Raw genomic sequence first — 20,873 nt, forward strand, 5'->3', positions numbered from 1 at the left:
ATAAACATGCCACTGACACTACTGTATGGTTAAAAACAATCATACCAAAGCAACAGGTTGAACAAGTCCTGCATGACCCCACCTTGTCCGCAGAGTACTATAAAGCAGGTGTTGACATGGTAATGACAGCGTACGGGACAGCATCAAGACCTCAGGTGCAGTACTCTTTGAACTCATAATTATTAGATAGTGGCTGCAAATTAGAGGCAGCATCAGATTTTTATCACATTGTGTAGATCATATATGCAAAAATTAATGTTTTCTGGTCTAAAATTTTGATGTGTTGTAGCACAGAAAAAAAATCCTCATTACCAAAATAAATTAACATGAATTTTAAATACATATGCAGAAATAAATGACCACTAATTTGAGATTTGAATATGAGTAGAACGCTCAATAAAAATCAGTTCTTGTGTTTATATAAAGAGAAGTTTGTGAGCTAAAGCTTGTGCATGATCAGAAATGAAGTTTGCTACATAAAGTAGATTGTTGTAATGAGGTGTGAGCTGGTTTTTGTAATGTTTGTGTCACTGTAATATAAATTTGCTTCACTGCATCATTATATTTCTTGTACTTTGGGTTTGGACTTTGATTTTATAGATAGTCATATTTAGTAAACATTATTTCTGTGCTTACAGACAACAGGTTGTTGACTGACTCTCTCAGCTATAAAAAAAAAAAAAAAAAAGGGAAACCGAAAGCATTTGCATGCATTTGCACTCTCTAGACTGCAGCATTTGTGGCCTGTAACACACCCATGAATTTTGTTTACTTAAGCAATCATTGAGAGCACCTGTGATTGAAATGTAAAAGAGACAAAAGCTGTGCCATGAACCAAACTTAAGTAAACTTCTTCTATCTTCATTTTCAGCAGTGATGTCTTCAAAGTTGGCTTTGTTGTGTTTGCTGCTCCTGTTCACTGGAGCTCAAGGGTTTGGTCTATTCCCAGGGAAGTCCCTGAATCACATGGACATCACAGAGAGGGCGATTTTAAATGCCACTGTGCAGGCATGCCGCTCTCTGGCTCAAGCTGAAGGGATAGGCTTCACTTTTCCTGTAAGAATTCACTTCAGTCAAGTTATTTTTTAAACTAGAAATTCATACAGCTCTCTTAGTAATGTCAGTATGATTTGACTTTGTGTATTTGTGTGTGTAGCCACAGCCTTTCACTGCACAAGGTGTTGCTGCTGCCTGCAGTGCACCAAAATCATCCAAGAGCTTTCGCCAAGCCATTCAAAAAGTCATATTTTGGAATGTACGAGTGGACCTCCGCTATGCCCTTAATGCAAGCTTTCATTTTGACGAAGAATCGTTCATTGAAGGAAGGAGAATCATCACTGTGGGAATACAGGCTGTCAAAGCAAGCAACAAGAAAGAAAATTTTGAGGCAGCAAGACAGAATCTGGGACAGTGTTTACACCCTTTACAGGTATTTATCATTATTTTTAAAAGCATTGCTAACACAGTTTTTAACTTGTTTAGATTCAAAGACACTTGGTGGATTACTAATCTTTGTCTTCTTAAACTTGAAGGACTTCTACAGTCACAGTAACTGGGTGGAACTGGGGAACCAATTCCCAAACCCCAATCTTATCAGATCAGACACCAGCATTGGTAACATAGCAGGTAAAGAGATGGCATGCCCTGATGTCTGTCTGTGTTAACAAACAAACAGTGGGTGTGACTCATTAAAATGTCTTCTTGATCACCTTACCTACAGATAAAAGCAGAGCGACATGTCGCAACTGTGACGGAAAAGACTGCAGGAACAATATTTTGGAGGATATCATAGCGGAGGGGATACTGACCTCTGGGTATTTCGGTGTTGTGCCTTTTGTCTCAACCAAACCAAAAGGTAAATAAATCATTCAGCCATTTACACTGTAGCATTTTTTTCACACTGTCACAAGAAGGTTCACATGACCATACAGATATATTTTTGAGGTTTACCTGAGCTTTCCATTTATGTAGTTTATGGTAATTGATCAGCATTTCATGACTTCTATTTTAGTATCCAAAACTTTTACTAACAATAATTTTGCCTTGAGGTATTTTGCTAAAGCAAAAGATCTTAGTTCTTCTTCTACCACTGTAGTTGACACACCAAAAATTCAGCTCTTGTTAACAACAAACACGCAAATGTCCTAGTATCAAAATACCTGAGTTATCCTTTGATTGACCTGATATGCACAAGCTGTAAAACCTGATTTCTCATAACAAATGGCATACGCCCAGTTGTACATGATACATTCAAATGAACACAAATAAATACAGTAGTCTTTTACACGCTTCTCAACAATTTAGTGTCACATTTTTAATTTGACCTCTATGTAGTTCAGCTCCATTTAGATTGCCTACAAAGTTAGTGGACGCTGGTTTGTTCAAAGATGTAACACTCTGTGTGCTCCAGTTTTTTGATTTTAGCCAAAAACTGGCTTGTTCACTCAACAGTGATAGCAAAGGTTATGATGAGATTATGATGATGAAACCTGTGCTATATTCATACATATGCACCCTCTTCCTTTCCACGTCAGGAAACACATTCATTGGCTGTTTGGGGTCAATATAAAAATCAGTTTAGCAGTCAGCCATCATGGGTCTGTCTTTATTTTACAAAGATCTGGTTTCTGTTCATTCACACTGTTTGGATCCTGAACTTTTGTAAAGTTTTCTGTTACAACTTTGTTTCACCTCCTCTGTTGTTGCACCAACTTAAGACTTGATCATTTCCTCTGCTCTTCTTTCAGACATTTCAGGAAAGTCAACAGCCACTGACCTTGCCTTCTTTCTTGCTAATTGTTGAACAGGAAAATGCAGCCATGGAGGAGCAGTTGATCAAACAAGTACCATCCAGCCTAAAGGTGGGATCAACAAAGACACTGTAGATTCCAGCCATGGATTTCTCCACTCTGAGGCAGCAAACATGGCGATAGCTGCAACCAGTGCACTACTAGAGGACATTCGAAGAGCTGCCGGCGACAAACCATTCCTACAGTAAGAAAATTATTCTGCACTATTCAGTTATGTTCAGTTGTTCAGTGTGTTGGGGTTTTTTTTTATCTCTTTGATTCATCCATCTCTCTTCATCCCTCAGGATGATGGGAATCTCCAGAGGATCCAATAAAGCTCTGTGTTTTGTGATCGACACAACAGGAAGCATGGCTGATGACATTGCAACAGTGAGCAACGTCACTGCCTCCATAATCAACAGTAAAGTGGGAACAGAGGATGAGCCCTCAGTTTACATTCTGGTGCCATTCAATGATCCAGGTAGGATCTTTAGGATGCCTGTGAAAAGATGCTTATTCTGTGTAATGTTCTCAATGGAAATAAATCAGCAGATGTCATCCTCATATGGTCAAATGAAGAATAAAAACACATTTCTTTCTCTTACCTCTAACTGAATGTCAGGATTCGGACCTCTGAAAAAGACCACAGACCCAGAAGTCTTCAAGAATACTATTAATTCGCTATCGGCAGCTGGTGGAGGAGATGTACCAGAAATGAGTCTCTCTGCACTTCAGGTGCTGTGATGTCTTTAAACCTACTTCAAACTCTGCCCCAAAACACTTATGTATAAAGGATTTTAACAAAAGCTATCTTTGTTTTCCCACACTCTTTTCCTCACGTAGCTGGCTTTGGCTGGAGCTCCTTCAAGCTCTGAGATCTTCCTCTTTACTGATGCGCCTGCTAAAGATGCACATCTGAAAAGCACAATAATTGCACTCATTGAGCGGACTGAAACCGTGGTGAGTATCCACCTATTACTACTACTTAAACGTTTTTTTTATAATTCCCTATGTAAACACTGTTTGTTTGTGATTGGCTGTTGGCATAGTTTTGAGTCAGGCATCTATCTACCTGTGGATGGGACTAAGACTATTTCTATGATTCTGTTTGATTCCTCTGAATCCGTCAAAGAGCAACTTTGGGCTAGAAACGCAGCAGAGCTGCAATAATTAGTTGATTAATGCATTAGTTGATTGAAAATTGATTGGCAGTGATTGTCTTCTATGTGTTTGGCTGTAGATATTTAAAGACATTTCTTTGGATTCTGAGAAACTAGGATGGAAATTTGTTACTGTTTTTTTATGTATAAATTATAAGTGATGCACTTTATTATTATGTACTATTGGCGTTCCTTATTTGGTTATCCTAGTTGTCATTCACCTTTTTCTTTCCAGGTGAACTTCATGATTACTACCTCAACAGCGACCAATCGTCTGAGACGGAGCGAGCAACAACATACGAGGATAGCAGCAGCCGATGCCCAGTTGTACAGAGACCTGGCTCAGACGTCAGGAGGTCAGGCCATCGAGGTCACAAAGAGCGAGCTGCTCGAGGCTTCCAGCATAATAACAGACTCCTCCAGCTCCTCTCTGGTAATAGAAAGACAATCTCACTACTAGTTTGTCAATTCAAAGATCTCAGCTGTGTCATCTGTTACTTTCTAGGTGACCCTTCTGCAAGCAACCAGAAACCAGGCTGATAATTTCCTTTTCATAGTTGATGAAACAGTGACAAATGTTAGAATTTACATCACTGGGAGCTCCATCACTTTCACCCTCATCAGCCCCACAGGTAATACTACCTCTCTATATTTGAATTTGCTTGACTGTTTTATGTAACAAAGATGCTATAATTTGGACTGAAATCAGTTTATTTCAGTCTAATTGTCATTGCACAACAAATAAATTCTATTCATTCACTCAGATATTTCATAATTTCTTGCATTTGTGCAAAGAGAAAGGACTGCTGCAAAAAGAAAAAAAAAGATATTATGTAACATCGTCATTATCAGGACATTGCATCATTAATTCTTGTAACTGTTTCCTGGCAGTGTAACTTATATTTAGCTTTTTTTTTTTTTTTTGAAGGTGAATCTCAGCAAAGCAGCGACACAACAGGATCACTGATCACGTCATCACAGTCAGTGGGAAACTTCCAGACTCTGCGGATAATAAAACAAGTTGGACAATGGGAAATAAAAATGGTGTCAACTAATCCCTACTCTCTGAAGGTCATAGGTGAGACTTCCATTATTGATTTCATTTGATCAGACAATGAATACTTGTGTTTAGTTAGAGCCGTGTCACAACCACTTTAACTTTTAATCCAAAATGAAAAGTTGGTTCTGGACAAATTTCAAACCACCAATACTTTGCACAAGGCTTTGACAGCTCTACTATGAAAAAGAATCACAGGATGTTTTGTTGATAAATGATAACAAATCCAGTTTTATATTTTTTCATGCTGTCTGTAAACATAAACAGCTGTAACCACACTAAATACACTAGGTAGGGAGAGGAGAAGTGGGTCAGAAGAGAAACAATGTATGGTTTGTTTTGATTATTTTCTCTTCCTTATTCGCAGGTCAGAGTCCTATTGACTTCCTGTTTGACTTTGTGGAGGTATCGCAGGGCGTGTTCACAGGCTTCGATGTTCTTGAGACACGTCCCAAAGCTGGTAAAGGAGCTTCAAAATGTGAACTTGATGAAGCTCTGAAATCATCAAGTCGGAATTAATTAATTTTCTTTTTCTCTAAAGGTGTCAACGGTAGCTTGTTGGTGTCTTTAACGGGGAGCGACTCTGCCACGCTGACAGAGGTCACTCTGGTTGAATCAGCGGGCACAGGGGAGGTCAAAGGAGTTGTGGAGCCACAGGGCAGCGGAAACTTCTTAGTTCAGTTTGAGCAGATGCCATCGGTGCCGTTTGTGGTGAGGGTGAAAGGGCGTTATGACAGTGACACCGGCACAAGAATCGTCTTCCAAAGGCAGTCATCTACCACCTTTAGAGCCTCCAATCTGACTATCACCGTGAGTGCCCATCTCAGACCATCACTGTGTTACAAAGGGACATCACATAAAACATGACAGGATACACTGAAACAAAAACTTTGAATGTTCACTTTATAAAAAAAAGTCTAAAAGAGCACTTCATTACTAAAAACCTAAAGTCTGTCTTCTCTCTGTATTTAGACTGTTTCAAACAGCATCTTAGTACCAGGAACACCATTCTCTGTGGCCTTCACTGTGATGACCAGTGGAATGGGGGGAAATCTCACCATCCAAGCCACCAACAGCCAAAGCTTTGACTCGACATTTCCAACCACTTTATTCTTAGAAAGTGGAAACAGCACTAATGGTACAGTGACCCTCTCAGCACCTCTTAATACTCAGTCTGGTACTGATGTCACCCTGACCATCGAGGCCGAGGCTCCGGGGGGCGCGGACACTAACTACATCGTGCTGCGTTTCACTGTTGTTAACCCGGTAATACTGCCACTATTTTTTACAACTAAATTACAAAGTTAGAACTTTTCCTGAAAAGAAACTGGGTACTAATTGTAGAAAAAATAGAAATTGTGTGTTGAACTGTAGGTTTTCACATATTCAGCTGCTGCACAGACTAAAAGTAGCTCCTAGTAGCAGTTATCTGAAGGTGCACCAATTGAACACCTTCTTTTCGCTATAATTAATAACAAATTACAAAGCTCTTTCCAGGAACTTTATGCACTAAGACAGGTAATAATCATTCTAGTCTATTATTGTGTTTGCTAGTTGAAACACTGATGTAAAACTAGTTGACTTTATCTTTTGTTTCTCCTCCTCGTAGGTGACCGATTTCATTCCTCCAGAGTGTAAGCTGATCAGCCTGCAGTCCAACTGCTCTGAAAACTGCAGCCTATCGACGTCATGGGAGCTGTCCGTCTGGGTGACGGATGGGGCTGAAGGGGTGGGCGTCGAACGTGTCACCCTCAGACAAGGCAACGGGACCGTGAACACCAGCCTGGATGCTGGAAACGAGAACATAACGCTGGTGTCCTATAGCGCGTCTTGCTGTTCGCCTGAAATGGAGCTGCTGGTTGTGGACAGGGTGGGTAACGTGGGCTCCTGTCCCTACTCATACCGGGAAGGTTCACAAGCTGCTCTCTCTATGGCCACCAGAGTCACTCAGTCACTCTTTCTTTGCCTAAACATGGTGGTGCTGGGGCTCCTCATATTGACTGAAAGTTGTGTTCAGTGACAATCCTAGCCCAGGTGTACCTGGGCAAATGACAAAATTTATGTCACACAGACCCATACAAAGACACAGATGTGAAAAGTATAAATCAGGCTTAAGTAGGCAGCTCTTAGTTATATCACATTTATAAAATGTTAATTTGTCAGGACGTGGTGACGCAGCTTGTTAGAGTTTCTCCTCCCCCTCGAGTCAAAATTGATTAATGCAGCTTTAAATTGATAATTTTGCATGTGCACACATCACTGGGTGCTTAGCTATTCTGAGGCTTATTACTGCTGTTATAATGGTAGTTTGTCCTATGAAAGATGGTGCATGGTAGCTTTTGTAGTCCGCCTGCCGTTCAATATATTTATTTCGTTTTGTTTATAAGCCAGTCTAAATCGTAAAATTAAAAAGAGAAATCTGACTCAGAGGAAAGACCAGTTGCTCCTATGGGGAGTAAAGACTGTGCTGTTCCTTTGCATCAGACCTGTAGCCAGCTCATCTTCTCTACACATACATGTGGACACACACAGATTGGGATAGTTAAAGACCGTATGGCCACTGTGTAGCCTCTCACAGCCTTTCTAGATGGCAGGTGAGAACTTCTCATCAGGAAATGATCTGGGAGATGTCGCAACAACAGATACAAACATCAGACATTTTTTTTAAAAAACACTTTTTATTTTTTATTGTTGTTGGCATAATGTGTCTAATGTATAATCCTTTACAGAACACAAAACGTTTTGCTTTTCACATTTTGCTACAAGTTCAACAAATTTTCTCTGGTTTCCCTTATCACTATTTACATTTTGAAAAGTTTTCAGATAGACTTATTTAAATAAACTGGTCGTTGCTCATCTGATAGGGAGGGTGAAGCAAATACATGTGTCGAGATGCCTACTTGTCTGGTGTGTGTCTTTGTTAACAACCTTTCACACAACTTGCACTTGTCCGTCTAATCTACAACCCCCTCACTTCCACTTGTGCACTCTTCTCACTCTTTTCAAATCACTCTAAAGGGTGTGAATATATTTTTTGCCGTAGCATTAAAGGTACATTATGTTAAAACTGGAATGTGGATTATGTAGAATCAACCATAAAACAATTATACGAGATATGGATGTAGTTTGTTCCAATGTGTTGGACCGTCAATTTGCATTTACATTGTCCACATTCATGCTCTTACACAATGGTACCTTTAAAGGGACAACACTGCTAGAGTCTGTGGGAGACTGGTTCCTTGGCAATGCAAGGGAAATGTGTTTCTATGAAAACTCAGACCAGTTCTTCAGAAGGTGTGTCTACATGCACGTCAGGCAGTGCCATTGGTGTACTGGGAAAGCTTATTCTCCAAGTCACAGATTCTCTTCTCCTGAGACAAAACTGTGGCCTTCAGATTCTGAATCTCCTCCAACAACCTCTCAAGCAACTGAGGCTGGACAGGAGGAGAGAGGGGGTAGAAGAGTAGAGTGAAGGAAGAAAAGGGAAACAGAAGAAGAAAGGGTAAAAAAAAAAAAAGACAGTGACAGGGAAGGGGAAATTAAGGATAAAGAAAAAGACAAAGAGGAAAAATAGGTCAAGTGACAGTGAACAACTAGAAAAAATAAACTAAAACAAAGAAGGGAGTTTTGGGGGAAAAAATTGTGGACGGGCACAAATAGAAAAGAGATAATCAGAAAAGGGTTAAACAGTGTTTAATGTGCATTCAGATTACAGGCTGCAAAGATAAATTAAGTCTTTTTTTTTATTGGAAATGTGCAATGTAAAGCTAAATTGCAGCAGTAAAGAAACACACAGCTTTTGTAGCCCATAATGTGAAAGCAGAGTAGAAGTGATAGATTAGTAATATTATGCTATTTACTGCATCTAATGTAGTATAACAAACGGTGGTTATACATTACGTAAGCAGAATGCAACAACAGGTGAGCTAAAGATCTTACTGGCAGGCTGTTGGTGTCCAGGGTGGACATGCTGCGTCGGGTGGTGGGTCTGGACTCCAGCACGTTCTTCTTTGCCACTTTGAGCTCTCGGCTCTTTGGCGGCACGTAGCCCTCCCTCATGGACACCAGAATTGGATCCTCGTCACGGCCGTCCAGCCACTCCTCAGCCTCCATGGCGGGCTCGGGCCCCGCTGTGTCTGGGTACAGGTCATCCTGGAAGAGGTCCGACTGTGCAAGAAAGTTAGTGAGGTGAAAAAAAGGAGACAGGTGAGGTTTTGTTTTTTGTACATACATGGTTAATCAAAACTCGTTTCTTTCTGTCCTAAAATTTCAGGGTAAAATAAAGGCGACTTGAAGAGCAGATCAACAGGTCAAGGCACAGCTAATTTGAGCAGTTTTTTGGCAGTTTAATCTGAACAATGCATCAGAATTTGGAAAGTGATCGTGCATTTTGTAAAAATGTTGATTTGAAACCTAACTAATAACTATAGCCTTGGAAAAAAATCCAGTGAAGTGAAATGTATATAATTTCCCTTCGACCTGTAGTGGGATTTAAGCATTAAGTAAAATAAAATCTAAATATATTAGAGCAAAAGTACTTGAAAATTGTACTTAAGTACAGTACTTTCCACTAGTGGAAAAGTCAAAAGCTTGTAAAGTACTCTACCATCAAGTAGAACTTACTTTTCTGGGCACTGTCATTGTGATGGGCTCACACTTTTTGTCAAGGAGCTTGTATAACCTAAGATGAGACAGAGCAGAGAGAAATCATCTTCAGAGCTGCATGATGTTTGTGAGTTTTACACACATGAGAAAGTGGTATTTGGGAGATTTGCACTGATATTACTTAGTTTGAGGAACAGTCAGTATCTTACCTGGCGATCTCACATTTGCTGACGTCCACACCTCTCTTGGGCATGAAGCCCATTCCTCTCTGGGGCTCCTTACTGCTGAAGGTGTTGAGGTAGTGGACGTACGGTGGCTCCTCTGTGATCTCAAAGTAACGGACACTGCTGTCTCCCTACACACACCAAACACAGACAACACATATGTAAAACATGTCAAAAACAAAGACAAAAGGCTACATACAGAGATACAGTGGATCTTCACTCATTTCTGTAACTATTATACAAAACATCAACATTTAACTGTCCTATACCTTTCCACAGAGGTAGACCATATTTGCGTCTGCATCATAGTATGGTAACAACACTCCATTACTTGTGTCCAACTCCAACAGTGCAATAGGCTCCTCGAAATTTGTCTGTGGGGAGTAAAAACAATGAAGAAAGAATACATTTTGTTGTGTAGATGCATGTACAGTAAATGTACATAGATTCCAGCACTTTTTGATAATGCATGAACAGTATGTGAAATTTGCTTGTTAGTTACCGGGTCCCAGAGTCCAAGCTCTCTCTGGCTCATCCTGGTGAACCCTGTGGTGAAGATGTTTCCGTCTCTGGTGAAGATGGCTCTCATTGGCCGGATCCCCTCGTGTGGAGCCAGACGTTCCTGTTGATCAGCAGAGGACAGACGTTACTTTGAAAAGAAATCATTGCTGTCCTCCATTTTTTAATTCCATGTTCTCCTTTTTAACCTTTTTAGTTTTTCTGTGATGTTTTATGTCTTACTGTGTCAAAAAAAATCTAACATTTCTCCACCTAATGGTACAGTACACTGCTGCCAGACTTCAATGTATTAGCTAATTGTTTATGCGAACTCCAGTGTCAGTGGCAGTAAGTGTTGCATCGGCACTCTGGCACTGATTTTAAGTTTGTGCTTTCAATCAGTTTTGAAAATACAGATAAAACAAAATTAAATATGTTAATTTCTCAGCTATAGAGGTCATAGTAGGTGGCTGTTTCCCTTTTTGCTAAGCTAAGCTAACCAGCCTCTTACTATGGATGCATATTTACCAGACAGATATGAGGAAACTATAGAGTTTTTTTTTTCATCTAACTCACCCTCACAAAGCAAAGAAACAATATCAAACTAATACTTTAATGGATCCTTTTCAGTATCAGCAGAATTTTTTCCTCTGGCCTCATAATAACTCCTAACATTTTGTTAAAGAGCTCAGATAGTGGGGTTACAGTGAGTGAATGAATTGTACTGCAGGTGTATTTTCTCCTCACCGCAACCACCTCCCTCTTGCGGGGGTCGCAGACACGCAGACGTCGGTCCTTACAGGTGGTGCAGAACAAGCTGCCGTTTCGGTTCCAGCTGATGCTGTAGATGAGGTCTGGGTGGTCGTCCATGGAGATGAGGGGCTCACCTGTCCCCACGTTCCAGATGATTATCAGGTTATCACTGCCTGGGGGAGGAAGATGGGGTCAAATTGTTTAAAAGATTGACGTCTGTTCTGTTCTCATTTGCATGTCACCATCACATGAGGTCCAAAGAAGAAGATCACATGGATTTCAAGAAAACTCAAGAGACATCGGAGCGAGTGTTTGTGGGTATGTATTTGTGTATATATCCTACCCGCAGTGAGGAGTATGTTGCGTGCGGTGGGATGCCAGGTGACGATGCCCACGCGTTTGGAGTGTCCTTCCAGGACCACAATGGGGTCGGAGAGGGGGCGGGTTAGTGCGTGATCTGGGATCTGCCACACCTGGAGAGGAGGGATGAAGGTATGAACTTGTGTATTTGCTGCAGCACAGCCAGCACTGTGCATCCTATAATCTACATAGTGAGTGAAAAATGATGCTTTAAGTACAAACTAAAATACCTGTCTAGACCCACTTTCAGTTTGTAAAAACCCAAATGATCTGTTCATGTTAGAGAGTTTGAAACTAAAAGGCAAAGTGTAAATAAAGTTACTTAATTTCATATGAGATAAATGAGATGTAAATAATCACATGAACAGATCCATTCAGCTTTTGCTTGCACCTCAGGAGGGAGATGTCTGCATCAAATCAAACTTCTAAAAGAATAAAGGAAAACGTGCTTCAAGTATTATACACAAATTAATAATAGGTCTATCTGTTGAAACAAGAAGGCTAATACTTTCATATAAAAACCTGGATTTTAAAAAGTATACTGACACAAACAGCTGAGTTGAACAGGTGTTACTTTCTGCACTTCATTGCTGTGTGAATTCCTTTTGGAAAACACAGGTTGGTGCAGCAACAAAACAAGCAACCAAACCAGCACACAAAAACATATTCCTCATTAATGTCACAATAACAGACAGTTACACAGTTACACAACACAGCAGGTGATCAGTTGATCCACATATGCTCAAGAGGACACACAGCTCTGTTCCCATTGCTCTGCACTCATTCTCACTCACACACACGTGTAAACTGTGAGCTGAAGAGAATGACATCATAGCCATGGCCTTTCTGTAGCTCCATAGCGGTAGCACTGCCAAGACTAGACAGCTGCAACTGTCTGTCTATGTGCTGGACATAAACAAAGCATACACACACACACACACACACACACACACAGCTCTCAAACAGCATCCCAGCAGCTGCTGCCATGGAAGAAGCAGCGATTCAATCATTAGATCGCACAAAGATTCCTGCGATGTTGTCATGAACAAGTGTGATCAAATCTGTCCTTAGTGACAACTGTGCTGATGCACAGACACATGTTAAGTCAACAGACACGTTGTTCTGACACAAACAACAAAATGTCATAATTGACACATGCCGACATACTTGGCATACTGCACATGTGTGGACACATACATACACGCACAGGACAAAGAAAAGTGGTTTGACTTAGGGAGCATATTATCTTTTCGAACTCAAGTGTAAAGGATTTTTTCCTTGCCACTGTCATCATGTGCTTGCTCTTGCTTCTCTGTCAATAGTATTGTAAAGAGTACAGTGTAGACCTGCTCTACATGAAAAATGCCCTGAGACAACTTCTGTTACAATCTGATGCTATAAAAATAAAACTGACTTTATCTATCAAACTGAAAATGTATGCTGATGGAACATTGGGTTTTATTATTGAGTAAACATTTTATCAGCTTTTGTAACATAACATAACACAATAGAACATATTATTTATGTTACATTTCCCACTCACTACAGCTTTTCTTGCTCCCATTACGAGAGAAGTATCTAGATGACAACTGAAACAGTGCTGTAGTAGATTAATTAGTCTAGCAACACGATTACTAATCAGCATCTATTTTGATAATCAATTAATCATTAATTGATCATTTTTAAGTCTGTGACGAGCACTTTTTGCCATTTTTGGACATTTTATAGAACAACTATAATCTTCAGAGTGATCAATAATGAAAATAACTGTTAGCTGCAACTCAAATCTAGATCACAAAAAATTACCCTTGTTGTTAGTGAGCCGCATCACAGTTATGTGACAGATGTGTTTGTATTTGTGTCAGTGGGGCAGCTCATCACTCAGACTCATCTCAGATACTAAACCTGGTTCTTGCGTCTGCTTTCGGAGCTTGAGTTCATGTCGTAACTCTTAAACTTATGTATATATTTTCACTCAGAACAAGGATTGTGCAACTTTAGGAACAGATCTCTTATTGGCTCATATTACCAGAACAGAACAAATCTCATTGCTTATATGGGCTCCTGAATATCATTTTAAGACAGACAAAATGTGAACCTATCCCTTAAACACATATTATCAAGTAAAATTAAGTGTGTACAGGGACAGGCAGGATTTAAGAACATAAACAAAAAATATAGAAATGAAAGGGGAATCATAAAAATCCAAGCCATTATAATCGGATTCTCAATCTGTTAACTTCATAATTCTTACTAGAATTTATTTGCCTTTGTATGTGACAGGTTTCCTTCAAGGCCTGTCAGCGACCCCTGCTGCCTGATCTCAGACATCAACTTCAGGGCCACAGACGCCTGCACTGCGTCCCAACCAGGCTTTCTGAGCTCCTGTTGTCTGATGGTGATTATTTAATCTGTTCTCCTCCACATCCTGTGTTTAACATATCCCGCATGATCAGCCTCCAGGTCTGCCTGTCATGATGCTTCCTGGTCTGATTCCTGGTCTGACAAAACGTTTAAAGTAGGCACAACAAAATATCATTAAATAGAGAGTCTGAGGGAAATGTCATACTGTAAATACTGTAACAACACACTGACAAATTATTACTGTTTTTGTCACACAGACAGGGACAGGAGAGCGACAGGCTTGGCAGGCTGGCTGCAGACAGACAGACAGTAGATTCTGACCAAGCTGTTAAGGACAAAATATGACAAGCAGGCTGATGAAGAGACAGAGATGAGGCAGAACAGGTGGGTGGACAGATAGAAAGGTAGATCCAGCAATGTCTTGACTGACTCAGTTCCCTTATTGTTCATTAAATGGGCTGGCGGACGTGACAAACTCAGGCTGTGACGAACCCCATGACTGCTATCTGAGTCACTCAACAACAAACTCCTCCACATGCATTTGCAACTTCTCTCTCCCACTCAGAACTTTTTTTCCACACACACAAACAAACACAAACATACATATACACACACACTGCCATTACCATTGCGGTGCAGTCCTCCGAGCAGCTGGCCAGGATGTTGTCGTCATGAGGGCACCAGTCAATATCAAGGACAGGTCCGGAGTGGCCGACCACCAGCGGGTAGTTCTTATCCACACGGCCTGTCTGCAACACACAGCAACAGTGACACACAGGAGTGAGTTAGGACTGTGTGTTTACACAATGACCTACCATTAATATTCATCCAGCAGCATCTCAGTGATGTTACTTCAATGTTCAGTGTGAAACAAGACCAGTCAAGTTTATTCTTGGGTTTCAAAACTGTCTCACCCTAAAGTCCATTTAGTAGCTGTTCCTCAGCTTTTGATCATATCACACATCCTCTTCCTGAACAGAGAAGATTATTATGGAACTTATACAACCCTTAAAAAGGGTTCCTCTATAAGAGAGGCTGTAAGATAGTACATACTTTAGCAGTGCCCTGTTTTGGGTGAACTTGGAAATATTTTCAGTTCAGTTTGGTTAAAGATACAAAAATATTAATGTTAGTAGTCTGACATTATAAAAACTGATAACTAATGACCAGTCTAATTAATTGGATCTCTTGCGTAAACAAGACCAAATGTGGCAGTCAAAACCTTCAACATGCAACAAAAACCCTTCAAAATAAACTTTCAGCATCATGGTGGACTTCCAGACCACGGATTAAACCAGACATTTTATATGATGCAAACTAAAACGTCACTTCCAGGTTATTACATTTTCCCTGTTCTTATTGTGTGAACATGTGTATAACTTTTGAGATATCTCTCCCTCCACACACACACACACACACACCAAAATCACACCCCGAGAGAGGTGTATTTATAGCTGAGCGACGAGGCGTTGAAAGGGGAGTTTTTCTTGTGGCCTGTTGGGGACCCAGAGGGGGGAGATGGAGGATGGAGAGCACGTTGGTGTGTATTAATAGCTTGTCTGTTCACCATGACTCCAGTACATAATCACGTCCACTTCCCAGTGTCTCTGAAAAACTGTGCGTTACTCTGTCTTCTTGCTCTTGATCCGCTGATTAATCCCATCATTAATGACGCTGTTACACCCATTATAACACTAGCATAACTCTCATCTGGGCTAAAGTTATTTAAAACATAAAGTACACACATTATTTACAGGATCCTTATACCATCATCATATATCATATTATCAAAATTTTTCAAAAACTACAGAATTTTTTCTGACAGAGGACAATTAACGTCTGCTGGACTGTGACTGGCAGTTGGAGTTAGCAGCCCCGGCTCAAAATGAAACCTGCTGAGTGGAGGTATCTCACAGGGCAGGTCAGCTAAATTGTTGCACCCTTGGCTAATTACAGCGGCGTCAGCAGCTATTTGGAAAGTTCCACCTTGAGTTGTAATCTGCAGCTGACTGGACACATTATAAAACAGGCCACAAAAATGAACAGTGCTTTGAACATGTAATAAATAACATTTTATTGCAGTATTACTGGATCAGCTTCTGGAGTTGCACATCTCCTAACATGATAATGGACTAGAATATTTCTCTCTCCACATCAAAATACTGGCACAAGTTTAGTTTTGTCTTTCTGGTGTCCATCATTTATTTTAAGGCGATGTTGTTATCATCATGCGGCATGATGAACTTTAACACCACACTGAAGCATTGCAGCTTTAAATGTCTGGTCTGTCTTGACCTGTTGCTTTTCCTGTCACTGTATTTCTGTTTCAGCAATTATGGTGTCCTTCCCAAGACCCAGGGCAAATATTATGTTGTCTGCTAAAGCCAAGCTATTGCATGAAAATAAGTGTTATTTTATTATTATTGTTATTGTTATTATTATTATTATTATTATTATTATTATTATTCTGAAAAGCAGCTGTCTTTTTGACAGAATTACAACTTAAAACTTTACATTTACCTTATGGTGCCAACCTCAGAAGATGAGACATAAGCTTTTCCTGTGAAACAGAAATTATTTGACCCCAGCAAAGAGCTTTGGGAATCCTTTTCATACTCTCCCCTTTACAGTCTGCTGATTATGTCACGCGACATTGATTCTGTTATAGCTACTTATAGCTGAACATTACAGAGCATGCAGTTACTGAGACTAGTCTCTATACAGGTTTAATGCTTAGTCAAGAAATCTGAAACCATCATATATTTCCCTTGGTAGAAACCACGTGGATTTCTGTATTCGTCATAGGCATGATGTCATGTGACCTTGATAAGCTGAACAATAATATCAGCTCATGAATACTGTGAAACAAAAGGTTACAGGCTTTTTTCCTCTTTCCTGCACAGTTCTCTCTCCTCTTACACCTGTATAACAAACATCCTGCTGCAACCCCTGCTGATAGCGTGGGTTGATTTAGAAGATGACAGATTTCAGACATGTAATAAAAACATAATTCTAAAATGATTATCTGTTCGTAGCATGCTCAGTCAATATTTTAAAGTCACACAAACCCTTTCCAAACAAAAACAAACCGCTCATGACCTGAATTTATGGAATGAGAGGATTATTTGTCCTTGGTGATCTTCATGTGTTGGCATGTACCAGCACCAATAAGACGACGGGTCTACAACCAATTCAAGAACATAAGTACCTAAAAACAAATTAGGTGTTTCATGCAGGTTTTAACAAATGTTTGCACAGTTACACTTACAGATACTCAGCATTTCGTCTGACTGACCTTTGAGAGGGGAAGGACCAGGAATGCTCCACCTCCGCTGGATTCAACAATGACCGCCAGGAACTTTGGGTTGACGGCGCAGAAGGAGCTGTCCCACGTCACCTTGGAAACACGAATGTCATCGTAACCCTGCTCAGCCTTGACTCCCTGGCCAAAGACGTGGCGAAACTTACTCTGCCGCACGATGCTGCGACTCATGGCTGGAGGAAGTGGAGAGAAAGGTAGGAGGATGAAAAGGTGAAGAAATGAGTGATGGGGGAGGATGAATGGAGAGTAATGGTGAAGTTTAGATGAGAGGAGGAAGGGGGACGGGGGGTGAAAAAGGGGGGACAAAGAGACGTCAGAACAGTGTCAGAAACATTGAGAATTTGAGAAAGAAATGGGATGAGAGGAGATAAAAAGTTGGGGGGGAGAGTGTGAAAGGGAAAAGACGAAAACAAAGAAAAATCATTTCATCATCCATGAAACCAAATTTAACTCACTAAACTAAAAGAGAGTTACATTAACAGTTACATATTGTTTATTAATGTAGGGCCTAACATGCTGTGATTTATTGGACTTCATATGACCCACTTTCTGATAGTAATATGGGCAAAATACTGAAGAAGACTTTCAACAGAAGAGTTTGATCAGATCTCATCCCTATAAGGAAGATATTTCATAGAAAAAGCAAACAAACAGACTCTGTCCGAGACAGAGACAGACTTCTCAGCCCGTGCTTTTCTGTCATCATTGTCAGTATTAAGTTGTTGTGGAGGTGGCTTGTTGAATAGTGTTTACAAATGTTTTCCTGGTGAACAGTAACTATCGCTTAACGTGCTACAGCTTTCTGCTGTGTTCACTGTCACTTTGCTGTCACAGATTGAAGATGACTCAGTGACTCGATGGTGCTCTCAGGCTTTTCATTTTGAAAGTTAACAGGGCCGTTTGTTTCTTTGGTGTTTACTTCATTCAGATTGAAGTAGATAAAAATATTTTGTTGATGTCATGCTACCTTGAGCTAAATTTCTTCCTTTGTTTGTTGTCTCACTCACAGTTACATTCACCTGAATAAACACTGTTAAACTGCACTGTCACAGGCCTCGTGTCCACAGTGGTGGAAAGTACATGTATTCCAGTTTTGAGTACTTATGCTTTACTTGAGTATTTTCATTTAATTCTATTTAACATCTTTCTTCCACATCTGACTGTCAGGTCATACTGTGTATCCATCAATATAGTCAGACCTTGAAAGCTTGCTTCTCAATTGACCTCTTATAAGTGACTATATCTGCCAGTTTGGTTACAGTTGTCAGGTATTTTACACAAGAGATTTAGATGATTGGGACTCTGTTAGAAAAAGGTGATGTCATCTCCTCCTGTGGACCAATCAGGATCCAGCAGTTGACTGTTCTGATGAAGCAGATTAGCTGAGGTTTTGAGTGTTATTTTACTTGTTGCTTATTGAGTTGTGCATATTTGATGTTGCAAAGAAATATTTTGAACTGAAGCCAAGTTTTCAGGGGCTTTAAATAACCCTCTGCTTTTCTCTCTGAATAATGAACTGTGTAATGTGTTTTTAGGCTGGTTGTTGACTGACGACTTGCTGTCCAGCAGCTCTCCCAGGCACCGGGCCAAAGGGACTGTAATCCTCCAAATCACAGGAGATATTCTATAACAGTGCCTACCATCAGTGTAGTTATTAATAGTTGATTGTCCCACCAAACACTATGTGACGGCCAAACATCAAAGACAGACACTAAGACACACAGAACAGATAAAAGACAGGGAGAGAACTTAATATCTGACAGAAGGAATGCCAGGGTGAAGCTAGAAATACACTGTGCAGCAGATAGATTCATTCGCACTCTTGTGATACAATTGCTATGAGAATGTAGTTTAAAACTTATCTAACATATATTCCCGGACTGCACTGGCTTACATAAGGCTAAAACTAAAAACCCAAATCTAAAAGTAGGCCTGCATCAGTCCCTGAAGATGTCTGATAAATGCAGCAGAGTTCTTCCTCTTGTTTAGAGGATGATCCTAAACCTTGGCTCTTAAAAAAATAAAAACATTATGAGTACCAGCTAAAGCCAGGGTTCACTTCTTATTCTCGTGAGGCCTGTGACTAAGTGAACATACAGTGACCCAAATCCTGCTGTAATCACAGCTTTTTAAGTGATGGTGTCTGACTTTCACATCACAATGTATTACATTTAGCCCCAAACTCAGACCTAAAGACTGTGGGATGCATGACTCAACCAGACTGATGAGAGGACAGAAGCTCCCGCTGTTTTCCTGGAAGCTCTCCATTATCGAGATATTACATTCCAGTGACCACTTCACTCAGGCCAGCTGTGGGGCATTTCAGGGCGAACACAATATCATACATACTTGTATTTTTAAAAATGGCAGTGTGTCAGAGAGTTGTTGATAGTATGATAGTATTTTAATTCTGTGTTTTTTAATTCCAGATAAAGTGCTAAAGAAGAGGAGGAAGCAGCTCTCCTGCAGGTATGAAGATCTCAATGGCACAAATCAAAACTAACCTTATTTTGATAATAAAAAAGAAGAAGTAGATTATTTCCTAATTGTCTTAATCATGTGACATGGAAATGCCTTGATCATGGTCAGCTTTCAGGAAAGGAGTTGAAAAACTCAAATGTATAGCATAAAAAATAGAGTAAAACTAAAAAAAAAGTAGAAATAAAGAAACGCCCCCACTCTCTCTAAGTTGAAATTCATACCACTAAATATCGTATCTGAAATATTAAGGGAGATATTAGCAGAGTAGATATCATTCCAGAAATGTATGATTTATGGTAAATTAGGAAAACCTACGACTTGCTCCTTTAATTCTGCCTCAGGTTAATGAGATTATACCCTCCACTGTTGCGCATGGCACAGCTCTGGAGAGTCGAGACAGAGCGAAAGAATGACACTGCCACTTTCCTAATATAGACATGACAAACTGCACTGTCCCACCCCGCCCGCCCGATCCCAAATAGTCCCAGAAAGAAGCCGACGCACTCTGTGGCGCTTTATCGTTAATGAAGGGATCGTAAATCTAAACATCCAATGCGTACAAACACACATAAACACAGGAACATATATCAGGGGCGCAGGGACGGAGGGAAGGAGAGAGGGAGGGGGAGGTTGGTAATGTACAACTGCTCCTAAAGTAGCCCACAGCTGCCATGTAAGACTCAAAACCTGCCCCGTTAACCGGGTGGGGGGGGGAGTGGGGGGGTAGGACGTGAACAACCACAGCGTTACCGACTCTTCTCTTTTTAGGTATTTCCAAAGGTGGGGACGCGCTCACTCCTCTCCAGCAGTGCAGTAAAGAAGCTGACGCACCTCTCACCCCACTGCAGCACCGACACTCACAGACGCATTAGGAAAGACAGTCCTCAAGACAGCTCACCTCAGGTTTTGGGGAGACCCCTCTTCCCTGGACAACTCTCACGGTTCTGTGTTGTGTAGCCTACTCCTCCTCCTCCTCCTGCTGCTGCCGCCGCTGCTGATTTTATTCCTTTGATAGTCCTCGAGATCCGGCTTCCTGGAGTTGAGTGCGGACTTGCTGAGGAGACGCACTGGACAACTGCGTGACGCTCCTCAAAGGCAGGGAAAGAGAGAGGGGGAGAGTACCGGGGCAGAGAAGGGAGAGAGTGGGGGTGGGTGCAGGGTGGGTGCCGTCTATTTTGGAACAGGCTCTGTCAGTACAGGGAAACGTGACGCACGCCGGTTACAGGGGGCCAGCGCGTCCCCCGGGGGGTCAGTGTCACT

General features: G+C 40.8%; 2 protein-coding genes across 3 annotated transcripts; one reads left to right on the plus strand and one right to left on the minus strand.

Moving 5' to 3' along the window:
- Window positions 1–32: 32 nt before the first annotated feature.
- On the plus strand, window positions 33–8,215 carry LOC108893467 (von Willebrand factor A domain-containing protein 7). Of its 2 annotated transcripts, none has more exons than XM_018691525.2 (16): window positions 33–155; window positions 872–1,056; window positions 1,157–1,429; window positions 1,533–1,626; window positions 1,721–1,855; window positions 2,808–2,994; window positions 3,095–3,270; window positions 3,412–3,524; window positions 3,633–3,749; window positions 4,185–4,382; window positions 4,455–4,581; window positions 4,878–5,027; window positions 5,374–5,466; window positions 5,548–5,816; window positions 5,979–6,272; window positions 6,616–8,215. In XM_018691525.2, exons 2-16 carry the CDS (start codon window positions 877–879, stop codon window positions 7,024–7,026), a joined length of 2,817 nt encoding a protein of 938 aa, XP_018547041.1. In that variant the 5' UTR covers window positions 33–155; window positions 872–876; the 3' UTR covers window positions 7,027–8,215. The 2 variants fall into 2 exon arrangements, with proteins under 2 accessions (XP_018547041.1, XP_018547039.1); XM_018691523.2 differs by having other exon boundaries at window positions 48–155; window positions 875–1,056.
- On the minus strand, window positions 7,665–20,742 carry coro6 (coronin 6). The gene is made up of 11 exons (XM_018691526.2): window positions 20,512–20,742; window positions 17,106–17,305; window positions 14,437–14,559; window positions 11,430–11,559; window positions 11,081–11,259; window positions 10,338–10,457; window positions 10,105–10,209; window positions 9,821–9,966; window positions 9,630–9,687; window positions 8,946–9,173; window positions 7,665–8,440 (listed from the first exon to the last, which is right to left on the minus strand). Exons 2-11 carry the CDS (start codon window positions 17,301–17,303, stop codon window positions 8,318–8,320), a joined length of 1,410 nt encoding a protein of 469 aa, XP_018547042.1. The 5' UTR covers window positions 17,304–17,305; window positions 20,512–20,742; the 3' UTR covers window positions 7,665–8,317.
- Between the last annotated feature and the right edge of the window lie 131 nt (window positions 20,743–20,873).

This window comes from Lates calcarifer, linkage group LG20, assembly GCF_001640805.2.
Source record: "Lates calcarifer isolate ASB-BC8 linkage group LG20, TLL_Latcal_v3, whole genome shotgun sequence".
In the NCBI taxonomy this organism is placed as follows: Eukaryota; Metazoa; Chordata; class Actinopteri; family Centropomidae; genus Lates; species Lates calcarifer.

What these genes read in the sequence shown, in the direction of transcription:
- coro6 (XM_018691526.2), bottom strand. Translation starts at nt 17,303, where the DNA reads ATGAGTCGCAGCATCGTGCGGCAGAGTAAGTTTCGCCACGTCTTTGGC. An exon ending in CAACATACTCCTCACTGCGG is followed by an intron (nt 11,260 to 11,429) that starts GTAGGATATATA and finishes TTCCTCCCCCAG; the next exon opens with GCAGTGATAACCTGATAATC. An exon ending in GCAAGAGGGAGGTGGTTGCG is followed by an intron (nt 10,458 to 11,080) that starts GTGAGGAGAAAA and finishes GCTGATCAACAG; the next exon opens with GAACGTCTGGCTCCACACGA.
- LOC108893467 (XM_018691525.2), top strand. Translation starts at nt 877, where the DNA reads ATGTCTTCAAAGTTGGCTTTGTTGTGTTTGCTGCTCCTGTTCACTGGA. An exon ending in TGTCTCAACCAAACCAAAAG is followed by an intron (nt 1,856 to 2,807) that starts GTAAATAAATCA and finishes ATTGTTGAACAG; the next exon opens with GAAAATGCAGCCATGGAGGA. An exon ending in CTACTCTCTGAAGGTCATAG is followed by an intron (nt 5,028 to 5,373) that starts GTGAGACTTCCA and finishes CCTTATTCGCAG; the next exon opens with GTCAGAGTCCTATTGACTTC.